Source organism: Callorhinus ursinus, unplaced genomic scaffold (assembly GCF_003265705.2).
Source record: "Callorhinus ursinus isolate GAN/ISIS: 27379988/994484 unplaced genomic scaffold, GSC_fseal_2.0 scaffold9, whole genome shotgun sequence".
Classification (NCBI taxonomy): Eukaryota; Metazoa; Chordata; class Mammalia; order Carnivora; family Otariidae; genus Callorhinus; species Callorhinus ursinus.
Genome location: NW_027397071.1, coordinates 60,682,441 through 60,704,959, shown reverse-complemented (window position 1 = coordinate 60,704,959; position 22,519 = coordinate 60,682,441). Strand labels below are relative to the sequence as shown.

The 22,519-nt window shown below is 38.6% G+C and overlaps 1 protein-coding gene across 4 annotated transcripts in view; it reads left to right on the top strand.

Moving 5' to 3' along the window:
• The window catches only part of OSBPL9 (oxysterol binding protein like 9), a 176,241-nt gene that overhangs the window by 21,149 nt on the left and 132,573 nt on the right, over window positions 1-22,519 (top strand). For all 4 annotated transcript variants that reach the window (XM_025871597.2, XM_025871596.2, XM_025871595.2 and 1 more), the window contains exon 2: window positions 12,415-12,465. In XM_025871597.2, coding sequence (XP_025727382.2) covers window positions 12,415-12,465 — 51 coding nt within the window. The remainder of the gene's footprint in view (window positions 1-12,414; window positions 12,466-22,519) is intronic.

Genomic DNA, 22,519 nt, shown 5'->3' with positions numbered 1-22,519 from the left:
GATGTGATCAGTGTTTGGAGTGAGAGAGATAATATGTATCTCTGTGGATACAGTTGTCCCTCACATTAAGTGAACCTAAAAAAGTTATATTCTGGAATAGTCTGTGTAATTAATTTTGTCAGTGTAAATTCTTCTTCCTGATAAACCTTTGTGACCCTTTAAAAAATTTACTACCATGTGAAAAGGAAGACTTTCTGGTTTTGTTTTGTTTTGTTTTTTAATTTTATTTATTTGACAGAGACAGAGAGGGAACACAAGCAGGGGGAGTGGGAGAGGGAGAAGCAGGCTTCCCGTGGAGCAGGGAGCCCGATGTGGGGCTCCATCCCAGGACCCTGGGACCATGACCTGAGCCGAAGGCAGAGGCTTAACGACTGAGCCACCCAGGCGCCCCTCTTCACAGGGTTCTTTATTCTACAGTCAACGAAAGTTTCTTTTGGTTGCTTTAACCCCAGCCTAGATTTCTTAGCAGAGGCATATGAATGTGCTGATTATATCTCCCAACTGTTTTATTATCAAAACAGGTGGGGTTTAGGCTCTGTTCCTTGACTTCCTGGGAGCCCCAGTCAATGCCAAGATAAAGATCTAAGTGTCAAGCAGGTATGAAGATGGTAGTGGAAAGGACAAAGGTTCTTTTCCTTTGAGACAGGCTTGACAGGCTTAGTAACAGACAAAAAGCTATGAAATTTAATTTGTACTGGGGCAACTTATTTAACAGCTTTATTTTAGTTTTCTCGCCAACATAACCAAAATAATAATGGAAGTTTTGGATTACCTGTTGAGACATAGTATATAAGGTTATAGGCTATCTTTATTGAAACTGAAAATGGTTATTTGCATTTATGTATATCCTTCCTGTCATCCGTTCAACAAATATTTTTGAGTTTTTTACTGTATATTAGACTGTTCTCTTAAAATTTATAGGCTAGCAGGAATGATGAACTTTAAGTAATTTCAGAATTGTTTAATTATTATTTAAGTACTTTGTGTTTTTTTAAATTTCATTTTTATTTTATTTTATTTTTCTCAGAGTTTAGAGGGATTTTTTATTTCCTTGATTAACATGATTTCCCAGGTTGTTGCATCCAGGACATAGCGGCAATCTCAGCCTTAAACTTTGTTTCTGCTCCTACCCTGGAACCCCAGGCAGCATGGAGAGGGTCTAACCCCTGCCCAACCACGCTATTGTAAGGAAACCCCATAAATTTCATTTTTATTTTATCCTGAATGCACACATGAGGAATTCTGGGTTAGAGACAGGGTTCATAATCATAAGTGTATCGGCCTGCTTCCACCCTAATCCTTACCCCTAGGGCAGTGCTGTAAGACCCACGTCAGTTGTCCTACACATATAGCCAAGTAGCTGTAGGTGAAGGATGAGGAAAAATAATTCTTCTCTGCTTTTGAAGATTAAAGAGGCAACTGGCTCTCTCTTCTGAAAAGGATCACCTTAGAAAGGTAATAAGCCTAAATCCCAACTCTAGCCCCTTACTTGCATATCTAACTTGGTATGCAAGTAAAATCTTCCTGGAGCCAGATAGCCTTGTGGGTCTCTGCTTTTACAATCTAGATGCCTTTTCCATTTCTGAGGCTTCCCTTTCTCTCTCTCCTCTCTTTCTCTTCCTTCCCTCCCTTTCTCCCTCCCTCCCTCTCTCTTTCCTTTTTTTTTTTTTAGATTTTATTTATTTGAGAGAGAGAGAGAAACTGCAAGCAGGGGGGAGGGGCAGAGGGAGAGAGAGAAGCAGGCTCCTGGCTGAGCAGGGAGCCCCTACATGGGGCTGGATTCTAGGACCCTGGGATCATGACCTGAGCCAAAAGCAGCCAATTAACGACTGAGCCATCCAGGCACCCCCCTTCCTCCTTCTCTCTCTCCCTCTCTCCCTTTTTCTTTCCCTCCCTCCCTTCCTTCCTTCCTTCTTTTCCTGTAAATACCTAGGGAGATGCCTGCTACCCTCTTCCTGGCACCTTGTGGTCTTAGCCTATGGGCTTACTCCAGGCTTTTGACCTTTCAACTTTCTTTGGGAAATAAAAAGAAGTTTTATTATCCTTTCAGATAGGGAAAACAACAGGTTAGATTTTGTGGGATGTTGAAATGTTGGAGAACTCTAGGGCTTTTTTACAGTGACACTGAGAAATCCCAGGGAAATTTAATTTCTCCAGCATACTATGAAGGAAGAGGGTATTATAAGAGAATATTATGTGAGCGGTGGGTAATCTAGTCTAGGGGTTCCTGTAAAGCTTTTCTTTGTAGGGACTTGAGGGATGAGTAGGAATTATCCAGTTAATGAAGTGAAGGTAGATGAGTGCGAGCACTTCAGGCAACGGGAACAATATATGTAAAAGACCTAAGGTAGGAAGGCATTTGGCTGGTTCAGGGAATAAAGGTCAGTGTGTCTGGGGCACAGGGATAATGGGGGCTTTAGAGGTAGACTGGGGCCAGAACAAACAGGGTCTCTGGAGGGTAAATGAAGAAATTTGGATTTTATCCTAAGAGCAATGTAGAGCCTTGAAATGTTTTTTTTTTTTTTGCTTGTTTGTTTTGTTTTTAATCAAGGTAGTGACCTGCTCAGGTTTATGTTTTGAAAAGATTCTTCTGGCTCCTATATGGAGGAGGATTGGAGGAGAGGAGAAGTAGATAGAAGTTAGAAAGTGATGCAGCATAGGGGACGGATTATGGAGGTCTGCATTAGGGTGGTTATAGTGGAGATGAAGTGAAATGGAAGGATTTGAGAGATTTTTAGGAGACAGAAATGGGGAGTACTTTGGATGGATGAAAGGAATTGAGAGAGAAAATCATGAGTTGGTTACAGACATGTTGAGTTTGAAATGCCTGTGAGACAGCCGAGTGGAAATGTGCTGAGGGAGTATGCATGGTGGGAGAATGGAGAAAATTTGAAATAGCCCCTGCTGAGAATGAATGGGAGAACAGGCTTAACTAATGAATCATTTCTACTACTCCTTTTGCCTGAAACTTTCCCCCCAGATTTTTTACTTTAGAGGCTTTTCTCATTCAAATCTCAGTGCAGATATCACTCCTCTAAGAGTCTTCCCAAACCATCTCCGTTAAGGTAGAACCCCTCTTCCCACAACAAGTTTCTGATCATCACTCAGCTTTATTTTCTTAACATTTATCACTGGCTGAAATTATCTTGTTAATTTGGTTTTCTTAGGAGAAATATCTATTCAAATCCTTTACTCATTTTTTTTTTAAGATTTATTTATTTATTTGACACAGAGCGAGAGAGACAGAGAACAAACACAAGCAGGGGGAAACGGCAGGCAGGGGAGAAGCAGGCTCCCTGCTGAGCAAGGAGCCCGATGTAGGGCTCCATCCCAGAACCCTGGGATCATGACCTGGGCTGCTTTAACCAACTGAACCACCCACGCACCCCTCCTTACTCATTTTTAAGTTGAGTTGTCTTTATTTTTGAATTGTAAGAGTTCTTCATGTATTCTGGATACTAGTCCCTTACCAGATGTAGAATTTGTAAATATGTTCTTCCAATTTGTGTTTTGTTTTTTTTTTTACTTTCTTGATAGTGTCCTTTGAAAAGCATAAATGTTTCAAGTTTGATGTTCAGTTTATTTTTCTTTTGTTGCTTGTGCTTTTGGTGTCCTAAGAAACCATTGCATAATCCACAGTCACAAGAAATTATACCTGTGTTTTCTTCTAAGAGTTCATTGTTTTAGCTTATTATTAATAGTTTAATGATTTTATATGGTAAGGGTAGGGGTCCAACTTTATTCTTTTGCATGGGGGTATATCCAGTTGTCTTAGTACTCTTTGTTAGAAAGATTATTCTTTCCTGCATTGGATGATCTTGGCATCCTTGTTAAAAATCAATTGACCATAGCTGTATGAATTTATTTCTAGATCTATTTCAGTTCTATTTCATTGTTCTAATTACTGTCTTTGTTACTGTAGCTTTTTATTCTGATACTGGGAAGTGTGAGTCCTCCAACTTTGTTTTTGTTTTATTGAAGATTATTTTGGCTATTCTGGGATCAGTTTGTCAATTTCTGCAAAAAACAGTTGGGATTTTGATAGGGATTATATGAAATCTATAAGTCAATTTGGGGAATATTGCCATTGTAACAATATTAAGTCTTCCACTTCATGAACATGAGATATTTTTCCATTTATTTAGGTCTTTGATTTCTTCCAACAGTGCTTTGCAGTTTTCATTGTACAAGCCTTGTACTTCTGAAAATTAAATTTATTACTAAGTATTTAAATTCTTTTTGATATTATAAATGGAATTGTTTTTTCATTTCATTTTTAGATTTTTTTGTTTCAAGAGTATAGAAACACAATTGATTTTGGGGGCATCTAGGTGGTGCAGTTGATTGAGCATCTGACTCTTGGTTTCACTTCAGGTTGTGATCTCTCAGATTGTGGGATCGAGTCGTGCATTGGGCTTTGTGCTCAGTCCAGAGTCTGCTTAAGATTCTTCTCCCTCTGCCCCTCCCACCCTTGCTCTCTCTCTGTCTCTCTGTTTCTCTCTTTCTCAAATAAATAAATAAATCTTAAAAAAGAAAAAAGAAAGGAAACACAATTGATTTTTTATATATTGGTCTTGTGGTCTGAAAACTTGAACTCATTTATTACCTCTAATAGGGTTTTGGTGGATTCCTTAAGATTTTTTATATATAGGTTCTGTCATCTTCAAATAATTTTATTTCTTCCTTTCCAATCTGGATGTCTTTTCTTTTTCTTATCTAATTTTCCCAGTTAGAACCTCCAGTATAATGTTGAATAGAAGTGGTGAGAGAGGACATCCTTGCCTTGTTCCTGCTGTTAGGTGTAAAGCTTTTAGTCTGTTACCATTAAGTATGATATTAGCTGTGGGTTTTCATAGATGTCCTTCTATGAAATAGAATAGTTACCTTCTAGTCCTTGAGTGATTTTGTCATGAAAGAATGTTGGATTTTGTCAAGTGCTTTTCCTGTTTTTGAGATGATCATGTGATTTTTGTTCCTTATTTTGTTAAAATGGTATATTATATTGATTGATTTTCATATGTTGACCCAACCTTGCATTCTTGGAATAAATCCCACTTGGTCATTGTCTCAGTATGTTTGGGTTGCTATAACAAAAATACCACGGACTGGGTAGATTATAAACAACAGAAATTATTTCTCACAGTTTTAGAGGCTAGGAAAGTCCAAGATCAAGGCACTGGTAGATTCAGAGTCTGGTGAGGACCTTCTTAGATGACCATCTTTTTCACTGTAACCTCATATGGTGGAAGGGGCAAGGGAGCTCTCTTAGGCTTTTTTCTTTTTTTTTTTTAAATAAGGGCACTAATCCCATTCATGAGGTCTTTTCTAAAGGCTTTATCTCCTGATACCATCGTCTTGAGGGTTAGGATTTCAGTATATGAATTTGAAGGCAGGGGAGGGGGGACACACAAATTTAGACCATAAATAGTTAAGCTGTATAATCCTTTTTACATGTTGCTGGATTTGGTTTGCTAGTATTTTGTCGAGGATTTTTTTCATCTTTATTTACAGTAGATGTTGGTGTTTTCTTGTGATATTTTTGTCTGGTTTTGGTTCCAGAATCATACTTGCTTCATAGAAAAAGTTGGGGAGTGTTCCTTTTAAAATTTTGGATGAGTAGGAAAGGTTGTTGTTAATTCGTTAAGCATTTGATAGAATTTATCAGTGAAGCCATCTGGGCCTAGGCTTTTCTTTGTGAGACGTTTTTTGATCACTAATTCAGTCTCTTTACTTGTTATAGGCCTATTCAGATGTTTTAGTCTTTAGTTGTGACAGTTCTGAATTTGTCTATTTCATCTAGATTATTTAATTTGTTGGTCATCATGTTACCTTAGAATCCTTTTTGTTTCTGTAAGGTTGTTAGTAATGTCTCTTCTTTTATTCCTGATTTTAGTAATTTGAGTCCTGTTTTTTTCCTTGGTTAGTAAAACTAAAGTTTTGTCCATTTTGTTGATCTTTTTCAAGGAACCGAGGTTTGCTTTCATTGATTTTTCTATTTTCTAATTTCATTTATTTTTGCTTATTATCTTATAATCTTTATTCCTTTCTTATGCTTGCTTTAGGTTTAGTTGCCCTACATTGTGTAGTTGCTTAAGGTACAAAGTTAGGTTATTGATTTCAGATCTTTTTTTTAATGTAGGCTTTTACAGTTATAAATTTCTAAGAATTGCTTTCACTATCTCTTGAAAGTTTTGGTGTGTTGTTTTCATTTTCACATTGCACATATTTTCTAATTTCCTTTCTGATTTTTTTTCTTTGACCCATTGGTTATTTAGGAGTATGTCATTTAATTTCCACATATTTTGAATTTCCCAAATTTCCTTTTGTTATAGAGCTGTGCTTTTAACACATCATGATTAAAGAACATACTTTGGGGGTGCCTGGGTGGCTCAGTTGTTAAGCATCTGCCTTCAGCTCAGGTCATGATCCCAGGGTCCTGGGATTGAGCCCTGCATCGGGCACCCTGCTCAGCGGGAAGCCTGCTTCTCCCTCTCCTGCTCCCCCACTGCTTGTGTTCTCTCTCTCTCACTGTGTGTCTCTCTCTGTCAAATAAATAAATAAAATCTTTAAAAAAAATAAAAATAAAAAAATAAAGAACATACTTTGTATTGTTCCCATCCTTTCAAATTTATTGAGGCTTGTTTTATGGCCTAACGTGGTCTATCCTGGAGAATGTTCCATGTGCACTTGGAAAGAATGTTTTCAAAGAGTTTCCTTTTGACTTTAGTTTTATTTATTTATTTTTAGTACTCTCTATACCCAATATGGGGCTTCAACTCATAACCCCAAGATCAAGAGTCACATGCTCTTTTGGCTGAGCCAGCCAGACGCCCTGCAGATAGTTTCCTATTTTATTTTATTTTATTATTTTAATTTAATTTTATTTTTTCTATTCTATTCTATTTTTTTAAATATTTTATTTATTTATTTGACAGAGAGAGACACAGCAAGAGAGGGAACACAAGCAAGGGGAGAGGGAGAAGTAGGCTTCCTGCCAAGCAGGGAGCCCCATGCGGGGCTCGATCCCGGCACCCTGGGATCATGACCTAAGCCGAAGGCAGACGCCTAACGACTGAGCCACCCAGGCGCCCCAGTAGTTTCCTTTTAAAGGCACAATATGTTGCATATATTGTTTCCATTCGTAGTCCACTGGCCATTATATAGATAAATAGCCTATACCTAGCTGAAAGGGAGGCTGGGAATGTAATATCCAACAGGAGAGCCATGTGTTCAGTTAAAACTTGGGATGGATGATTTTATTACTTAAAGAAGGAGAGAGGAGAATGGATATTGGGGGACATGTAATCTATTACAGGCAGTATTATATTGTATTTGTGGTAATTTACTTTGAAACTTTAATATGAATTGTAATCTGAATCAATACCTTGGGGTTAGCTGATTAGCCTAGGATTATTAAAAATAATTTTTTTAAAGATTTTTCTATTTATTTTGAGAGAACATGCACAAGGATGGGAGGGGCAGAGGGAGAAGGAGAGAGAATCTCAAGCGGACTCAGCGCTGAGTAAGGAACTGGATGTGGGTTCTATCTCCCCACCCTGAGATGACCTGAGCCAAAATCAAGAGTTGGACACTTAATTGACTGTGCCACTCAGGTGCCCCTTAAAAATAATTTTTGATTGCATGGCCCTTGTGTTAATAAATATGAGAAATCAGCAGATGCAACCACAAAACCCAAATATCTTCACTAGTCCTGGAGTCCTTTAGGGAGTAGAACATATCAGCTGTGTATCTCCCCACTTCATGGGGGATCCTCATCCAGCCTAAAAGACTTTAACATCCATTTCAGAATGATCCTTTCTTGAGGTGCTTGGCCTTGTACCTGGAGGCAGAAAGAGGGATCTCATCTAAGTTATAGGTTATTGGTTGTTTTTTTTTTAAGATTTTATTTATTTGAGAGTGAGCGTGTGCATGAGTGGGGAGGAGAGGGAGAGGAAGAAGCAGACTCCCCACTGAGCAGGGAGTCTGATGGAGGGATCAATCCCAGGACCCTGAGATCATGACCTGAGCCAAAGGTAGACGCTTAACGACTGAGCCACTCAGGTGCCCCTCATCTAAGTTATAGGTTGCGTGACTCTTCAGCCTGCTAAAAATTTGTTTTAAGGTCTCGGAACATTGGTAAAATAACACCCGGAAGGAAGATTACTGGAGTGGGGTTGCTGGCCCTGCCTTTTTCTCATTAGCAGAAGCTACTTGCATTCATTAAAAAAAAAAAAAACCCTGATATTCACTGAGTGGCATTTGCTTAGGCTGTCAACGCCCTGCTGATTGCTCTCCAGGGTGTAGCTGGACACTGGCAGCTAGGACTTTCCACTTCTCATCTCTCATCTCACTGTGTAGGCTTTATGTATTGCTTTCTTCATGTAGAAGGCACATGTCTCATGGCACCTACACCTCATAGCTTCAAGAACAGATGGGAAGAGCTCTTCCTTCAGCTCCAGTAGAAAAATTTCCTGGGAAAGGACTCTATTCTGCCTTGTGGGGTAGTGGACACCACCCCTTCAGCACTCACTGTGCTTGAGGGACTTAATCACACCAGCTTCCCTTAAGCTGCATATTAGAGCTGAGTGGAGCCAGAATGAGAGGACCCTGTGCCATTGTGGAAGAGGATTCCAGGCTAACAGAGCAGACTGTGGTCTGGAGGAATGATTTGCAGGGCACCCATTCCAAATTGTGCCTGCTGTGTCAAACTCTGCTACATTTTACATGTGTAATGTTGAATACTTACTTGATCTCCCTGGTATCACTTTCATTTATAATATGTGAATAATTCTTACCATGTCAAGTCTTGCAAGGTTTACTGTATCTAAAGTGCTTGTCACACAGAGAGCATCAGTAAGTATGAATCTACTGTTGGCTGCTGCTATTGCTATTAATGTCACCATCGTTCTTTTGCCCAAGTCCTCATAACAGTGTTACTTTTTCTAAATCACACCTTTGAGAATGTTATTACCCTCCTAAAAAAAAATCCTCAGTAGCTCTCCATTAACTATTGAATAAAGTTTGATTTCCTTAATTACTCAATATTTTTTCAGACTCTTCAGGATCTGGATCCCATATCTCCTTTTCAGCCTCATCTCTCTCCATGTTCTTTGCACTCTGTGCTTGGGTCTATAAATCTACTTTCCTTCTATGAATAGTTTGTATGTAAAGTTTTCTGTATCTGTGTCTTGGCTGGTGGTGTTCCGTTGGATTGGATTGCCCTCTTCTTCCTACCTCCCCTCTTTTCTTATTAGAACCTTTTTTTTTTTTTTAAGTCCCAGATTGAAACTTGAAACCTGGTCACTTCAGTATTGTATTCCCTGATCTTTTTCCACAGCAGGGGGTCTTCTGTAGCTCAGGGTGCTTTGTGCCTATATTCATGTAATTTTTCATTGTATTACAGTTGTTTATATGCTAGTCTTTTTTTTTTCTGGATCTTTTAAAGAATCTAGGCCAATTTTGTAGGGTACTCCGCATTCTGGACTTGTTTGATTGTTTTGTAGTTATATTTGTTTTAATTATTTTCACATTCTTTCAGTGTTTTCTAATTCATAACCCTAGGTACAATCACTGGGGCCTGTCTTACTCTTTTCCTGTTCACTATAACCATATTTTTTAAAAGTGGAAGAGGAATTAAGGATGAATATGTTGGTTCTTACCTTGATTTGTATTCTCTCATTGGGTATTTTCAAATCTAATTAGTATTTTTATGTATGCCTTGACACTTTTGAAGATAAGTCTAGGGTATGGTAAAGGGCTATTAAATGCTTAGAGAATGTTTTTGTTAACTGTGTTTTTGCTAACTGTGTTGTTAGTAAAGAACTCTTATGACTGTGCTTGGTAGTGAGAATTTTTTAACAAAATGTATGCATCCTTGTATTTTAAGTGGAATAAAGAAGACTGTCTTCTGTCCCTTAATAGTAATCATTTTTGAACATGAATTCCTATGGCTTGGTACTTTTTTTAAGAATCAACTTTGATTTATCATTGTAATATTGTTACATTTATAAGTTTAGAATCAATGAAAAAATGGTGTAAGATATATTCATAGAAAGTACTGCAGGCAATGAAAGGGATAAGGCAGATCTTTATATACAGACATACAAATATCCCTAAGAAATATTTATTTTTTTCCAGTTTTATTGAGATATAATTGATTATAACATTGTATAAGTTTAAGGTATACAGTGTGATGATTTGATATGCGTATATATTGCAAAATGATAACCACAGTAAGTTTAGTTAACATAATCCATTACCTCCCATAGTTAACCTTTTTTTTTTTTTTATGGTGAGGACTTTTTAAGGTCTCTGTTAGTAACTTTCAAGTATACAATATAGTATTGTTAATTATAGAAAATGCTGTGCATTAAATCCTGTATAGTCATAATTGGAAGTTTGCCTGTGGCTCAGTACAGTGGATGTAGGGCATTCGTGGCTTAAAGTGGGACAGTTTTCTTTAAAACATAATTTCATGATGTTGGCTTATTTTACTTCTTTCTTGCATAGGGGAGTACAGAAAAATATCAGTTGTTGAGGTATTAAATATTTTTAAAACTTTGATTATATTTGAGGATTCACTTTATTACACAAGACTAAATTTAGTTTTAGGAATATTTACTGAATATCAACATAAGGCTTATTATGCAGAACATAGCCTTTGCTCAGCCCCTTTCCAGTAAGGGAGACTTACAGGGTAAGCAGCATTTTATTAGTAAATATTTTTTGAGCATCTAATGTGTGCCAGACACTGTACTGAAGCATAAGTCAGATAGAATTCCTACTCCCTAGGGAATGTGCAGTGTTGTGGGTGAGTTAGACAAGTAAACTAGTCATTATAGCACAAGGTGGTACATGCCATGACAGGAACATACGGGAGATCTGGGAGAAGAATGGAAATCCATCTCACAGGTAAGGTAAGATGTTGATGAGTGATAGCAAGGCAGAAAATCAGGGTCAAGGACATTCCAAGCTGAGGAACATTGGATGAGAAATCTCAGAGGCAAAAAAATGTGATGCATTTGGGGAATTGAAAAGAGATAAAGCAGTGTTTCTCAAAATGTGGTCCTCCATCTGCCTGAGTCATAATCATCTGGGAGTGAATCTTAACTTCTGGGTGATTCTTAGCCCTCTAGGTAACTCTCAAACTCTCTAAAATATGAGAAACACTGAACTTGGGCGCCTGGGTGGCTCAGTCATTAAGCATCTGCCTTTGGCCCGGGTCTTGATCCCAGGGTCCTGGGATTGAGTTCTGTGTGGGGCTCCCTGCTCAGCGGGGGGTCTGCTTCTCCCTCTCCCTCTGCTCCCCCCCCACTTCTGCTCTTGCTCTCTCTGAAATAAATAAATCTTTAAAAAAAAAAGAAACACTGAGCTAGAGTTAAGGGGCATGAGAAGGAATTAAAATTGGTATAATATATACTATTATTAAAGGCACACAATTCTATGATTAGGTTTATTTGTATAGATTATAAAAGGTTTTCATTTTATTTTATTTTTTTATAGTTGATATTCAATATTATATTAGTTTCAGGTGTACAACATAGTGATTCAACATTTATATACACACCTCAGTGCTCATCACAATAAGTATAGTTACCATCTGTTACCATACAAAGTTATTACAGTATTATTCAATATGTTCTCTATGCTGTACTTTTCATCGCCATGACTTATTTATTTTATAACTGGAAGTTTATATTTCTTAATCCCCTTCACCTATTTTTTCCATCCCCCCAACCTCCTCCCCTCTGGCAACTACTAGTTCTCTGTATTTATGAGTCTGTTTCTGTTTGTTTTATTTTTTAGATTCCACATATAAATGAAATGATAGGGTATTTTGTCTTTCCCTGTCTGACTTATTTCACTTAGCGTGATACCCCCTAGGTCCATCCATGTTGTCACAAATGGCGAGATTTCATTCTTTGTTATGGCTGAGTAGTATTCCATTGTGTATATGTGTGTGTATACACACACACTGTATCTTCTTTACCCATTCATCTATTGATGTACACTTAGCTTGGTTCCATTTCTTGGCTATTGTACATAATGCAATAAACACAGGGATGGATGTATCTTTTCTAATTAGTGTTTTCATTTTCTTTGGGAAAATAACCTAGAAGTGGAATTACTGGATTGTATGGTATTTATATTTTTAATTTTTTGAGGAACCTCCTGTTTTCCATAGTGGCTGCACTAATTTACATTTCCACCAACAATGCACCAACATCCACACCACCAGTTTAAAACATATGCTAATTTCTAGCTTTAAGTGATTTTGGGGGGTTGGAGGGGGATGGGGGATATGAATGAAGAATGAGGAATATTACTACTGTAATTTTTCTCTCTTTATCCCCAGATGATTCTAAAAATAGTCTGTTAATTTTTTATTCATTGAATGTTTTTGTTTTCTTTTAGTCCAAGGACAAAATGATGAGAGGCTCTCGCAGAGGATGTGTTAGACTCAGGGTGAGTATTCATTTTTATGAAAACCAATTTTGATGGAATCATGGAGGTCTAAATTTAGTTTTCTCAATTAATTGTTGGGACGGGCAACCGAGGCTCAGAAAAAAACGATTTTTCCATTGTAACTGCTAGCCAGTGCTGGAACCAGGACTAGAACTCCGTTCTTTTAGTCAATGTTTTAATGTATCCATGACTTAATGCAGCTACTGATTTTTTCCTTTCACCTCTATTTTACAGTCAGGGACCAGGGCTAGAAATTAAATGAGTTATAGTGTTGGTAATAGAGCAAACAGTAGAAATAACTCTGAAAAATCCCTACTTTATAGTTGCTTTGTTTTTCCTATTCAACACTATTTAATAAGGGTCTATGTAGCAGTGATGTCCAATAGAAATATAATGTGAGCCACATATATAATTTAAAATTTTGTTGTAGCCACATTTAAAAAGGAAAAGAAGAGGGGCATCTGGGTGGCTCAAGTGGTTAAGCGACTGCCTTTGGCTCAGATCAGGATCCCAGCGCCCCGGGATCAAGTCCCGCTTTGGCATCCCTGCTCAGCAGGGAGTCTGCTTCTCCCTTTGACCCTTTCCCCTCTCATGCTGTGTTTCACGCTCTCTCAAACAAATAAATAAAATATTTAAAAATAAAAAGGAAAAAAACAGGTGAAGTTAATTTTAATATATTTTGTTTAGGCCAGTGTATCCAGAATATTATTATTTCAACATGTAATCAATGAACAATTATTAATGAGATATTTATTTATTTATTTATTTGAGAGAGCACAAGCAGGGGGAGTGGGAGAGGGAGAAGCAGGCTCCTTGCTGAGCAGGGAGCCGATGTGGGACTCGATCCCAGGACGCTGGGATCATGACCTCAGCTGAAGGCAGACGCTTAACCGACTGAGCCGCCCAGGCGCCCTACATTATTTTTTTTATATTAAGTCTTCATAATCCAGTGTGTCTTTTATACTTACGGCATATCTCAGTTCAGACTGGCTGTACATCAGGTGCCCAGTAACCACGTAAGGCTAATAGTAGCTCACTGGACAGTGCAGGCTTATAGCTTCACACTGCTTTTAATTGCTCGTTCAGTTTCCATCATTGTCCAAATTGCTGAAGGAAAGAAAAAGTACATGGTTCGGGGTACAATTTCCATTATATCTATCACGTGGTCTCTCCTCCTGGCAAACAGCCCCTATCCCCCCCTTTTAAAAATATTTTATTTATTAGAGAGAGAGAGCATGCACGAGCAGGGGGGAGGGGCAGAGGGAAAGGGAGAAGCAGGCTCTCTGCTGACCAGGGAGCTGGATGTGGGGCTTGATCCCAGGACCCTGAGATCATGAGCTTAAGGTACATGATTAACTGGCTGAGCCACCCAGGTTCCCCTAACTTCTGACATTTTAATTATAATGTGTTTTGGTGTGGATCTCTTTGGGTTCCTCTTACTTAGGATTCTCTGTACTTTCTGGACATACTCCATTATATCTAAAGATGAGTCTACCTTTATCATAATTAGGTAGATCAGCTTCTAGTAGTCTTGTCTTCTGGCTCCTGTTATTTTCTTTCCGCCATCTTTTTTCTGCGTGTTTACTTTTGAAGATGTGAATATATTCGGTAAACATATTATTGCCTTTATTAACAGTAACTAATTGGCAGAAATGGGAAATAACTGAGAAAGAAACCAAATTCTTTTTTTTTTTTCCAATTTATTGAAACGAAAAAAAAAAAAAAACGCAAAACAGTGAACATTTCTCCTACCCTATCCCCAGCTTCTGGCAACTGCCAATCTGTTCTCTGATACAGAGTGGGTTTTTTGTTGTTGTTGTTGTTGTTGTTGTTTTAGAGATTAGACAGTATGTGTCTTTCTCTCACTTATTTCACTTAGCGCAATTGCCTCACGGTCTATTCATCTTGTCACAAATGACCCAATTTCATTTATTTTTATGGCTGAATAATAATCTGGTGTGTGTGTGTATGTATACACACACAGATATATAAAGAAATATATATAACACAATTTATCCATTCATCCATCACTGGACACTTAAGTAGTTTCCATATCTTTGCTATTATAAAAAATGCTGCAGTGAACATGGGGGTGCATATATCTTCTTGAATTAGGGTTTTCATTATCTTCAGGTAAATACGTACAAGTATAATTGCTGGGTCATATGGTATTTTGTTTTGGAGGGACCTCCACACTGTTTCTGTAGCAGCCACACCAATTCACATTTCTATCAACACTGCATGAGAGTTGCCTTTTTTCCACATCCTCACTGACACTTGTTATTTCTTGGCCTTTTTTTTTTTTTTTTTAGTTGATTCATAAAAACGATTATGAAGTTTACCTTAATATTTTTTCTTTTTTTTTTTATTAAGGTAAAATTGGTATATATCATATTAGTTTCAGGTGTATAATATAATTTGTATTTGGGTTTTTTTGTTGTTTTTTTTTTAAAGATTTTATTTATTTGATAGAGAGAGACAGCAAGAGCAGGAACACAAGCAGGGGGAGTGGGAGAGGGAGAAGCAGGCTTCCCACAGAGCAGGGAGCCCGATGCAGGGCTCGATCCCAGGACCCTGGGACCATGACCCGAGCCGAAGGCAGACGCTTAACGACTGAGCCACCTAGGCGCCCATAATTTGGTATTTGTATACACTACAAGGTGACCACAGTAATTCTAGTTACTGTTCATTACCATACAGTTGACTTCCTTCACCCGTTTTGTACCTTCCATCCCCCTTCCACTCTGATGACCAGTCTGTTCTCTGTATCCATGAGTTTTGTTTGTTCATTTGTTTTTCTTTGAATAAATATCCAGAAGTAGAATACCTGGATCATATATATGGTAGTTCTATTTAATTTTTTGAGGAACCTCCATACTGTTTTCCATAGTGGCTGCACCGATTTACATTTATTCTCACCAACAGTGTACAAGATTTCCTTTTCTCCACATTGTCTCCAACAGTTGTTATTTCTTGTCTTTTTGAGGTGTGAGGTGCTATCTCATGGTTTTGATTTGCATTTCCCTGATAATTAGTGATGTTGAACATCTTCTCTTGTGCCTATTGGCCATCTATCTGTATGGCTCTGTTTGAAAAATGTCTAGCTGATCCTCTGCCCATTTTTAAATTGGGTTGTTTGGGTTTTTTTGCTATTGAGTGTGTGGGTTCTTTATGTATTTTGGATATTAACCTTATTGGATATGTGATTTGTAGATATTTTCCTCTGTTCAATAAGTTGCCTTCTCATTTTTTTGATGATTTCCTTTGCTATGCAGAAGATTTTAGTTTGATGTTTATTTTTGCTTTTGTTGCCTTTTGTTTTGGAGTCAGAATAAGGTAAAGGAACTTACCGCTTATGTTTTCTCTGAGTTTTATGGTTTCAGGTCTTGTGTTCAAGTCTTTAATCCATTTTTTTTTAAAGATTTTATTATTTATTTGACAGAAAGAGACACAGCAAGAGAGGGAACACAAGTAGAGGGAGTGGGAGAGGGAGAAGCAGGCTTCCCGCGGAGCAGGAAGCCTGATGCGGGCCTTGATCCCAGGACCCTGGGACCATGACCTGAGCCAAAGGCAGACGCTTAACGACTGAGCCATCCAGGAACCCCGTCTTTAATCCATTTTGAGTTAATTTTGGGGTATGGTGTAAGATAATGATCTACTTTCATTCTTTTGCATTTGGTTGTCCAGTTTTCCCAGCACCATTTGTTGAAGAGATTGTTCTTTTCTCATTGTATGTCCTTGGCTCCTTTGTTGTAAATTAACTGACCATATATGTGGGTTTATTTCTGGGCTCTCTATTCCATTTAATTGATTGATGTGTTTGAAAAATCACCACAGGTTAAGGGTTCAGTTCTACAAGCCTGCCCTCCACCCCTTACCTCAGATACCAGTTGTAAGCCCCAGGCTTACCTGTGTTTTGACTGACCAGCTACAAATTGGAGGTTCCATCAGCTTCCTCTTTTAAGTTTGATTAATTTGCTAGAGCAACTCACAGAACTCAGGGAAGCATGTTTACCAGTTTACTAAAGGATATGATAAAGGATTTGAATCAACAGCCAGATGAAGAACTATAAAACAAGATTGGGGGAAAGGGTATGGAACTTCCATGCCCTCTCTAGGCATGCCACTCTCCCCTTCCCCCACCATCTCCATGTATTCACTAACCTGGAACCTCTCTGAACCCAGTCCTTTTGGGTTTTATATGGAAGCTTCAGTGCATAGTCAAGATTGACTAAGTCTTTGGCCATTAGCTGATTCAGCCTCCAACCTCTCTTTCCTCACCTGTGGTTGGAGGTGGGGAGGACTAAAAGTTCCAACTCTCTAATCACGTGGTCTCTCCTCCTGGCAAACAGCCCCTATCCCCCCCTTTTAAAAATATTTTATTTATTAGAGAGAGAGAGAGAGCATGCACGAGCAGGGGGTAGGGGCAGAGGGAAAGGGAGAAGCAGGCTCTCTGCTGACCAGGGAGCTGGATGTGAGGCTTGATCCCAGGACCCTGAGATCATGAGCTTAAGATACATGATTAACTGGCTGAGCCACCCAGGTTCCCCTAACTTCTGACATTTTAATTATAATGTGTTTTGGTGTGGATCTCTTTGGGTTCCTCTTACTTAGGATTCTCTGTACTTTCTGGACATAGATGTGTGTTTCCTTCCCTGGGTAAGGGAAATTTTCACCCATTATTTCTTCAAATAAGGTTACTGGCCCTTTCTCTCTCTTTTTCTGGGAGCCCCATGATGTGAATGTTAGTTTATTGGTGTTGTCTCATAAGTCCCTTAAGCTGTCTTCACTTTCTTCTTTTTTTTTTTTTTTCCTTTTGCTCTTCTGATTGGGTGAGTTCCACTGCCTTGTCTTCGAGTTGACTAATCTTTTCTTCTGCTTCATCTAGTCTGCTGTTGAACCCCTTAATGTATTTTTCAGTTCAGTTATTGTATTCTTCAATTCTGTGACTTCTATTTGGTACTTTTTTATATTTTCTATTTCTTTAAGTTCTCACCATGTTTACCCATCCTTCTTCCCAGTTTGGTGAGCATCTTTATGACCATTGATTTGAACTCTTAATCAGGTAAATTAGTTGTCTCTGTATCCAGGGTTTTTTTTTTTTCTGTAGTTGAGGATATGCCAAGACCTGTCAGTGCCCCAAATGGGAGGATCTCATCACCTAGATTCAAACTAACTGGAAGCCAGACCCTGGGGCATCAGCTTTTAAATGTATGCAATTATATGCAGTCTTGTGGGACTGCAAATGTCAGCCCCACTGGCCATCAGAGCCAGGCCATCTGGAGGTGTCTCCTGGATGGCAGTCACGCAGAAATTGGGGCTGCAGATGTGTGTAAGAGTTCTTTTTTGGGTAATACCAGAAGCTGGAGCAAGGAAGAGGGCCAAGATGGTGTCCACAGCCTGTGTTCCCTTGGAGCAGCTCCATAGGTCACTAAATATGTGCCAAATGTGAAGCCTGCCCCTCAAGCCAAAGCTGACCAGATAAGCTAAGGGGCCCTCTTCACAGAAAGATTGGGGAATGTGCATCAGTCTGCTGTTTGTGTAGTTGTAGCCTGCCAAGAACCATCTCTTCTGTTACCACAGTCTTGTGGGACCCAGCAATGCAGCCCACCCTGGCCACCAGAGCCAGGTGAGTAAAGACATCCTCTGGGCAGTAGCCAGAAAATTTGGGGCTCTAGGCTCTCTCTCTAAAATAAATAAAATCTTTAATTAAAAAAAGAAAGAATTTTTTCTCTGTTGGTTACAGACTGTGGGACCCGCAAGTGTAAGTAAGCCCCACTGGTCACCAAAGCCAGGTGACATAGAGGGGTCCCCTGGTAGCAATTGCAAAAATCAGGGCACCAGACAAATATAATCTCCTTTCTGGGTGACACTGATCATTACAGGCCCATGGGACCAGGAATGCAAGCTCCCCTGGCCTCCAGATCAAGAGGCATCTTCTAGACAGTAGCCCCCCAAATTGGGGCAGCAGACACTAGTAAAAGCTTCCTTCCAAGAGATATTAGTGCTCTGGAGCATAGCAAAGGGAGAGTGTGAAAATGGCATCCACCAGTTTCTGTCCTTGGTGAGTGTTCCAGGAGGCTCTTAGATGTGTGTGTTAAATTAGATGTCTGCCTGTAAGGCTGATGCTTTAATATAAGCAGGTGAGCCTCCTTGACTTTTAGTCTGGTGAATTTGAAGGATGGAAATGAGACAGGCTTATTTTGAGCAGATGATGTATATGTGATAGCATATAGATTTTTAAAAATTCAACTTTTTTTGTTTACTGTTTTTTTTTTTCCCTTCCATTGGTTTCTCTTTTGTTGTCTTGGTTTTACTGCTTTTCTAAGCATTTGTTACTGACCTTAGTCACCACTCAGTCTGGTATTAACTGCTTTCTTGGCTTGAGATAGCTAAGTAGTGAGACTTTGGCAGAGTTGTATTGAGACAGCTCTTCAGTTGAATTCAGTCTAGGTTTGGGCCACTGTTTCATTGTTACATTTAAAACACTTTTTTCTTTCTTTTCTTTTCTTTTTTAAGATTTTATTTATTTATATGACACAGAGAGAGATAGAGATAGTGACAGAGAAAGAGCGAGCCTGAGTGGGGAGGAGAGGGAGAAGCAGGCTCCCTATTGAGCAAGGAATCTGATGCGGGGCTCGGTCCCAGGACCCTTTACCTGTTCATTATCGGACAGTTCTGTAGGCCAGATATTTCAAAAGCATTCTCTGCTTAAGGTCTCACAAGGCTGAAATCAAGGTATTGACTTGGCTGGGCTCTTATCTGGAGACTCTGATGAAGAATCTAAGGGAGAATCTGTTCCAAAGTCATTTAAGTTATTGGCAGAATTCATTTCCTTGTGACTGTAGGACTGAGGTTCTTGTTTTCTTGCTAGCTGTCAGCTGGGTTCTTCTCTCAGTTTCTAAGCTGCACATATTCTTTGTCATGTAACGCCTCTCACCTTCAAGGCAGCAGGGCAGATGCATTGAATCCTTCCAGTGCTTTGAATTTCTCTAACTTCGCATTCTGCTACCTGCTGCAGAAAACACTGCTTTTAAAAAAGGCCTCCTGGGATTAGGTTACACCCACCAGATAATCTCCCTTTTGCCATAATCACTCTAGTGATAACACATTCTGTAATATAATCACTTCAGAGATATCTCATCATATTCATAGGTTTCCACCCACACTGAAAGGGGAAGAAATTATATAGGGGCAAGGGTCGTTTAGGGTCTTTTTTTTAGAATTCTGTTTACCACACAGCATGACAGAGAAGACCCAGACATACCTGTGTTTGAATCTTATTTTTGCCCTTGTTGACTGGAAGAGGGAAGTTATCTGTAAGCTTCCTGAGTTTGAGTTTTCTCTTTAGAATGGGGATTATAATACCCTTGCAGAATTTTGTGATGGTTGTGTGTCTGTGTGTGTCTGTTTTAAGAGTCTTTGTGGTATTTTCAAAAAGTTGGACTGCCGTTTGGTTTCCTATTTATTTATCAGTTGGAGAGTTTGTTTATAATTAGGTTCCAAGGTCCTACTCTCTAGATACCTTGTTTTAGATTAGGGTCTAGAACCTATTTTTTAAAACATTTTGTTTTGTGATTTTGTTGTGCCGTCAAGTTTGGGACCACTAGTGTAGTAGAAAAGAATCAGAGACCTGGGCTTGAATCTCACTCAGCTCTACCCCTTACTGATTCTGTGCCATTGGGCAAATTTCTTAACCTCTGTGAAGATAACCTGTGACTTGCAGGGTTGTTGTGAGGCTTAGCAATTATGTATGTACAGGGTTTGCCACATAGTACATTATCTAATAAATGATAACTGCTATGGATGATGATGATGGTGATAGATAATGCATTTGTCATCTAGATTCCAAGTGAGCTTAATGAGCTATCATTGACTTGTGCCACAAATCTCTCCCCACTTCTTCATCCATCCCAGACTGTATTCCAACCACACTATACTTCTTTGTGTTCCCTCACTGTGTTTTTTCATTCCTCATTGCTTCTGATATCCTGATATATTTTATATTTTTTTCATATGTCAGAAATTCTGTGCCCTTACCTGGTGAGCTCATCTTCTAGAGACTTTTCAAATGTTCCTTCTTCTGTGTAGCATTCCTGATCCACATCCTTCTAACAGACTTGGTCTTCCTCTATCGTTTCATAACATTTGCCACTTATGTCCATGAAAGCACTTACTGCATGGTATTACATGTTATATTTTTCCCCCTTACTCAGATAGTGAGTTCCCATCCACTGTCATAGTGCCTGGTACATAGTAAGTAGGTTACTCAAAAAATGCTTATTGTTGATTTTGTATATTTATAAAAATAATATATGTTGTTTAATTTGTCTTTACTATAGTTTACATACAAAAGAACTATGGAAGTTATCTTAAACACAGTATGAGCCAGTGGTGTGGTATGATTTCTAGAAAAAGCAAGGGGCACCTGCCAGGCTCAGTTGGTAGAACATGCAACTCTTGATCTCAGGGTTGTGAGTTCAAGCCCCACACTGGGTGTGGAGCCTACTTAAAATTAAAAACAAACAAAAACAGGGGCGCCTGGGTGGCTTAGTCATTAAGTGTCTACCTTAGGCTCAGGTCATGATCCGGGGTCCTGGGATCAAGCCCCGCATCAGCCTCCCTACTCAGCGGGAAGCCTGCTTCTCCCACTCTCCCTCCCCCTGCTTGTGTTCCCTCTCTTGCTGCGTCTCTCTCTGTCAAATAAATAAAATCTTATTTTAAAACATTTTAAAATATTTTAAATATTTTAATAAATAAAATATTTTAAATATTTTAATAAATAAAATAATTTATTTTATTTAAATAAAATAATATTTTAATTAATAAAAATATTTATTTTAAAAACAAACAAAAACAAAGCAGAACACATATGTGGTTTTAGGTTACATAAAAGGAAAATAGGGAGAGGAACCAGTAGTTATTGAGGAAGCTCTTTGGATCAAGCACTGTGCTGGATGATTTTCACATTATTTCCATGATAATCCAGTCAGGTAAATGGTGTTAGGAGGAGACAGACTGAAGCTACTTTTAGTAATTTACCAAGGTCACAAAGTAAATATTGAATCTGGGATTGAACTTGTGTCTTTCTCGTTCCAAAACTGTTCTTCAATCCTTAGTGTTACCAGACTTCTCTCTTATTTTTGATTTATAAGCGCTAATGGCAGACACTCCACCTTGTTACAAGGTAGTGTCAAACCAGTGGAGGAAAGCAGAACAGTGAAAAACGATTTCCTTCCCATATTTTTACGGTCTTTGACTATATTGGTGGTAAAGTGTATGCGCCGCTAGGTGGTGCCCTCGCCTTGATGAAAAAGTAAAATGGTTGAGACTTGGGGTCTCATTCCACCCCTCTGCCCCCCCATACTAGCTAAAAGCAAAATATTGACATTTCTAGGAAAAATCTGCAAAAGGGAGAAGTAGCAATGTGTAATATAGACAAAGAACAAGCCATATATGAAATGGAATTCAAGTTCAGATTCTGCCACTTAGTAGCTTTGTGTCTTCAGGCAACTCATCTGTTTAGCTCTGAGTCCTATTTTCTAGAATGGGCATCATATTATTTACTCATAGAATTATGAATATCAAATTAATTGATATAAGTATTCCAACACAGTGTTTGGGACTTAGGTTCTTAATGAATGGTAGTTACTGTTGTGATTAATTGATAAAATGAATCTCAGATTCAGAAGAATTCTAGAGGGCCTTAGGAATTGAATCACCAAAGTAAGGTGAATTATACTCAACCAAGTTTTTACGTTAAATTTATTGTGAGTTTTTGAAAACTGTTAATCTATATGTGACTTCAAGTAACAATTTTTACCCAGCCCAGTGAAATGAGTACTCTGTTTACCCGTTGTGCTGTTCATCAGAGTTGACTGATTCCCCAAGGGATATGTCATCTGTTCTCTTTTCTTTTAGTCCATCACAAGAGAGATCAGCAGTGTATCATCGTGGATTATTAATAGTTTTAGCGCTGACTTTTTCTGATAGTGCCTTATTTCATTGACTGTACATTATTTTTTCAAATGTTAACATCTCAGGCTTTGGGATT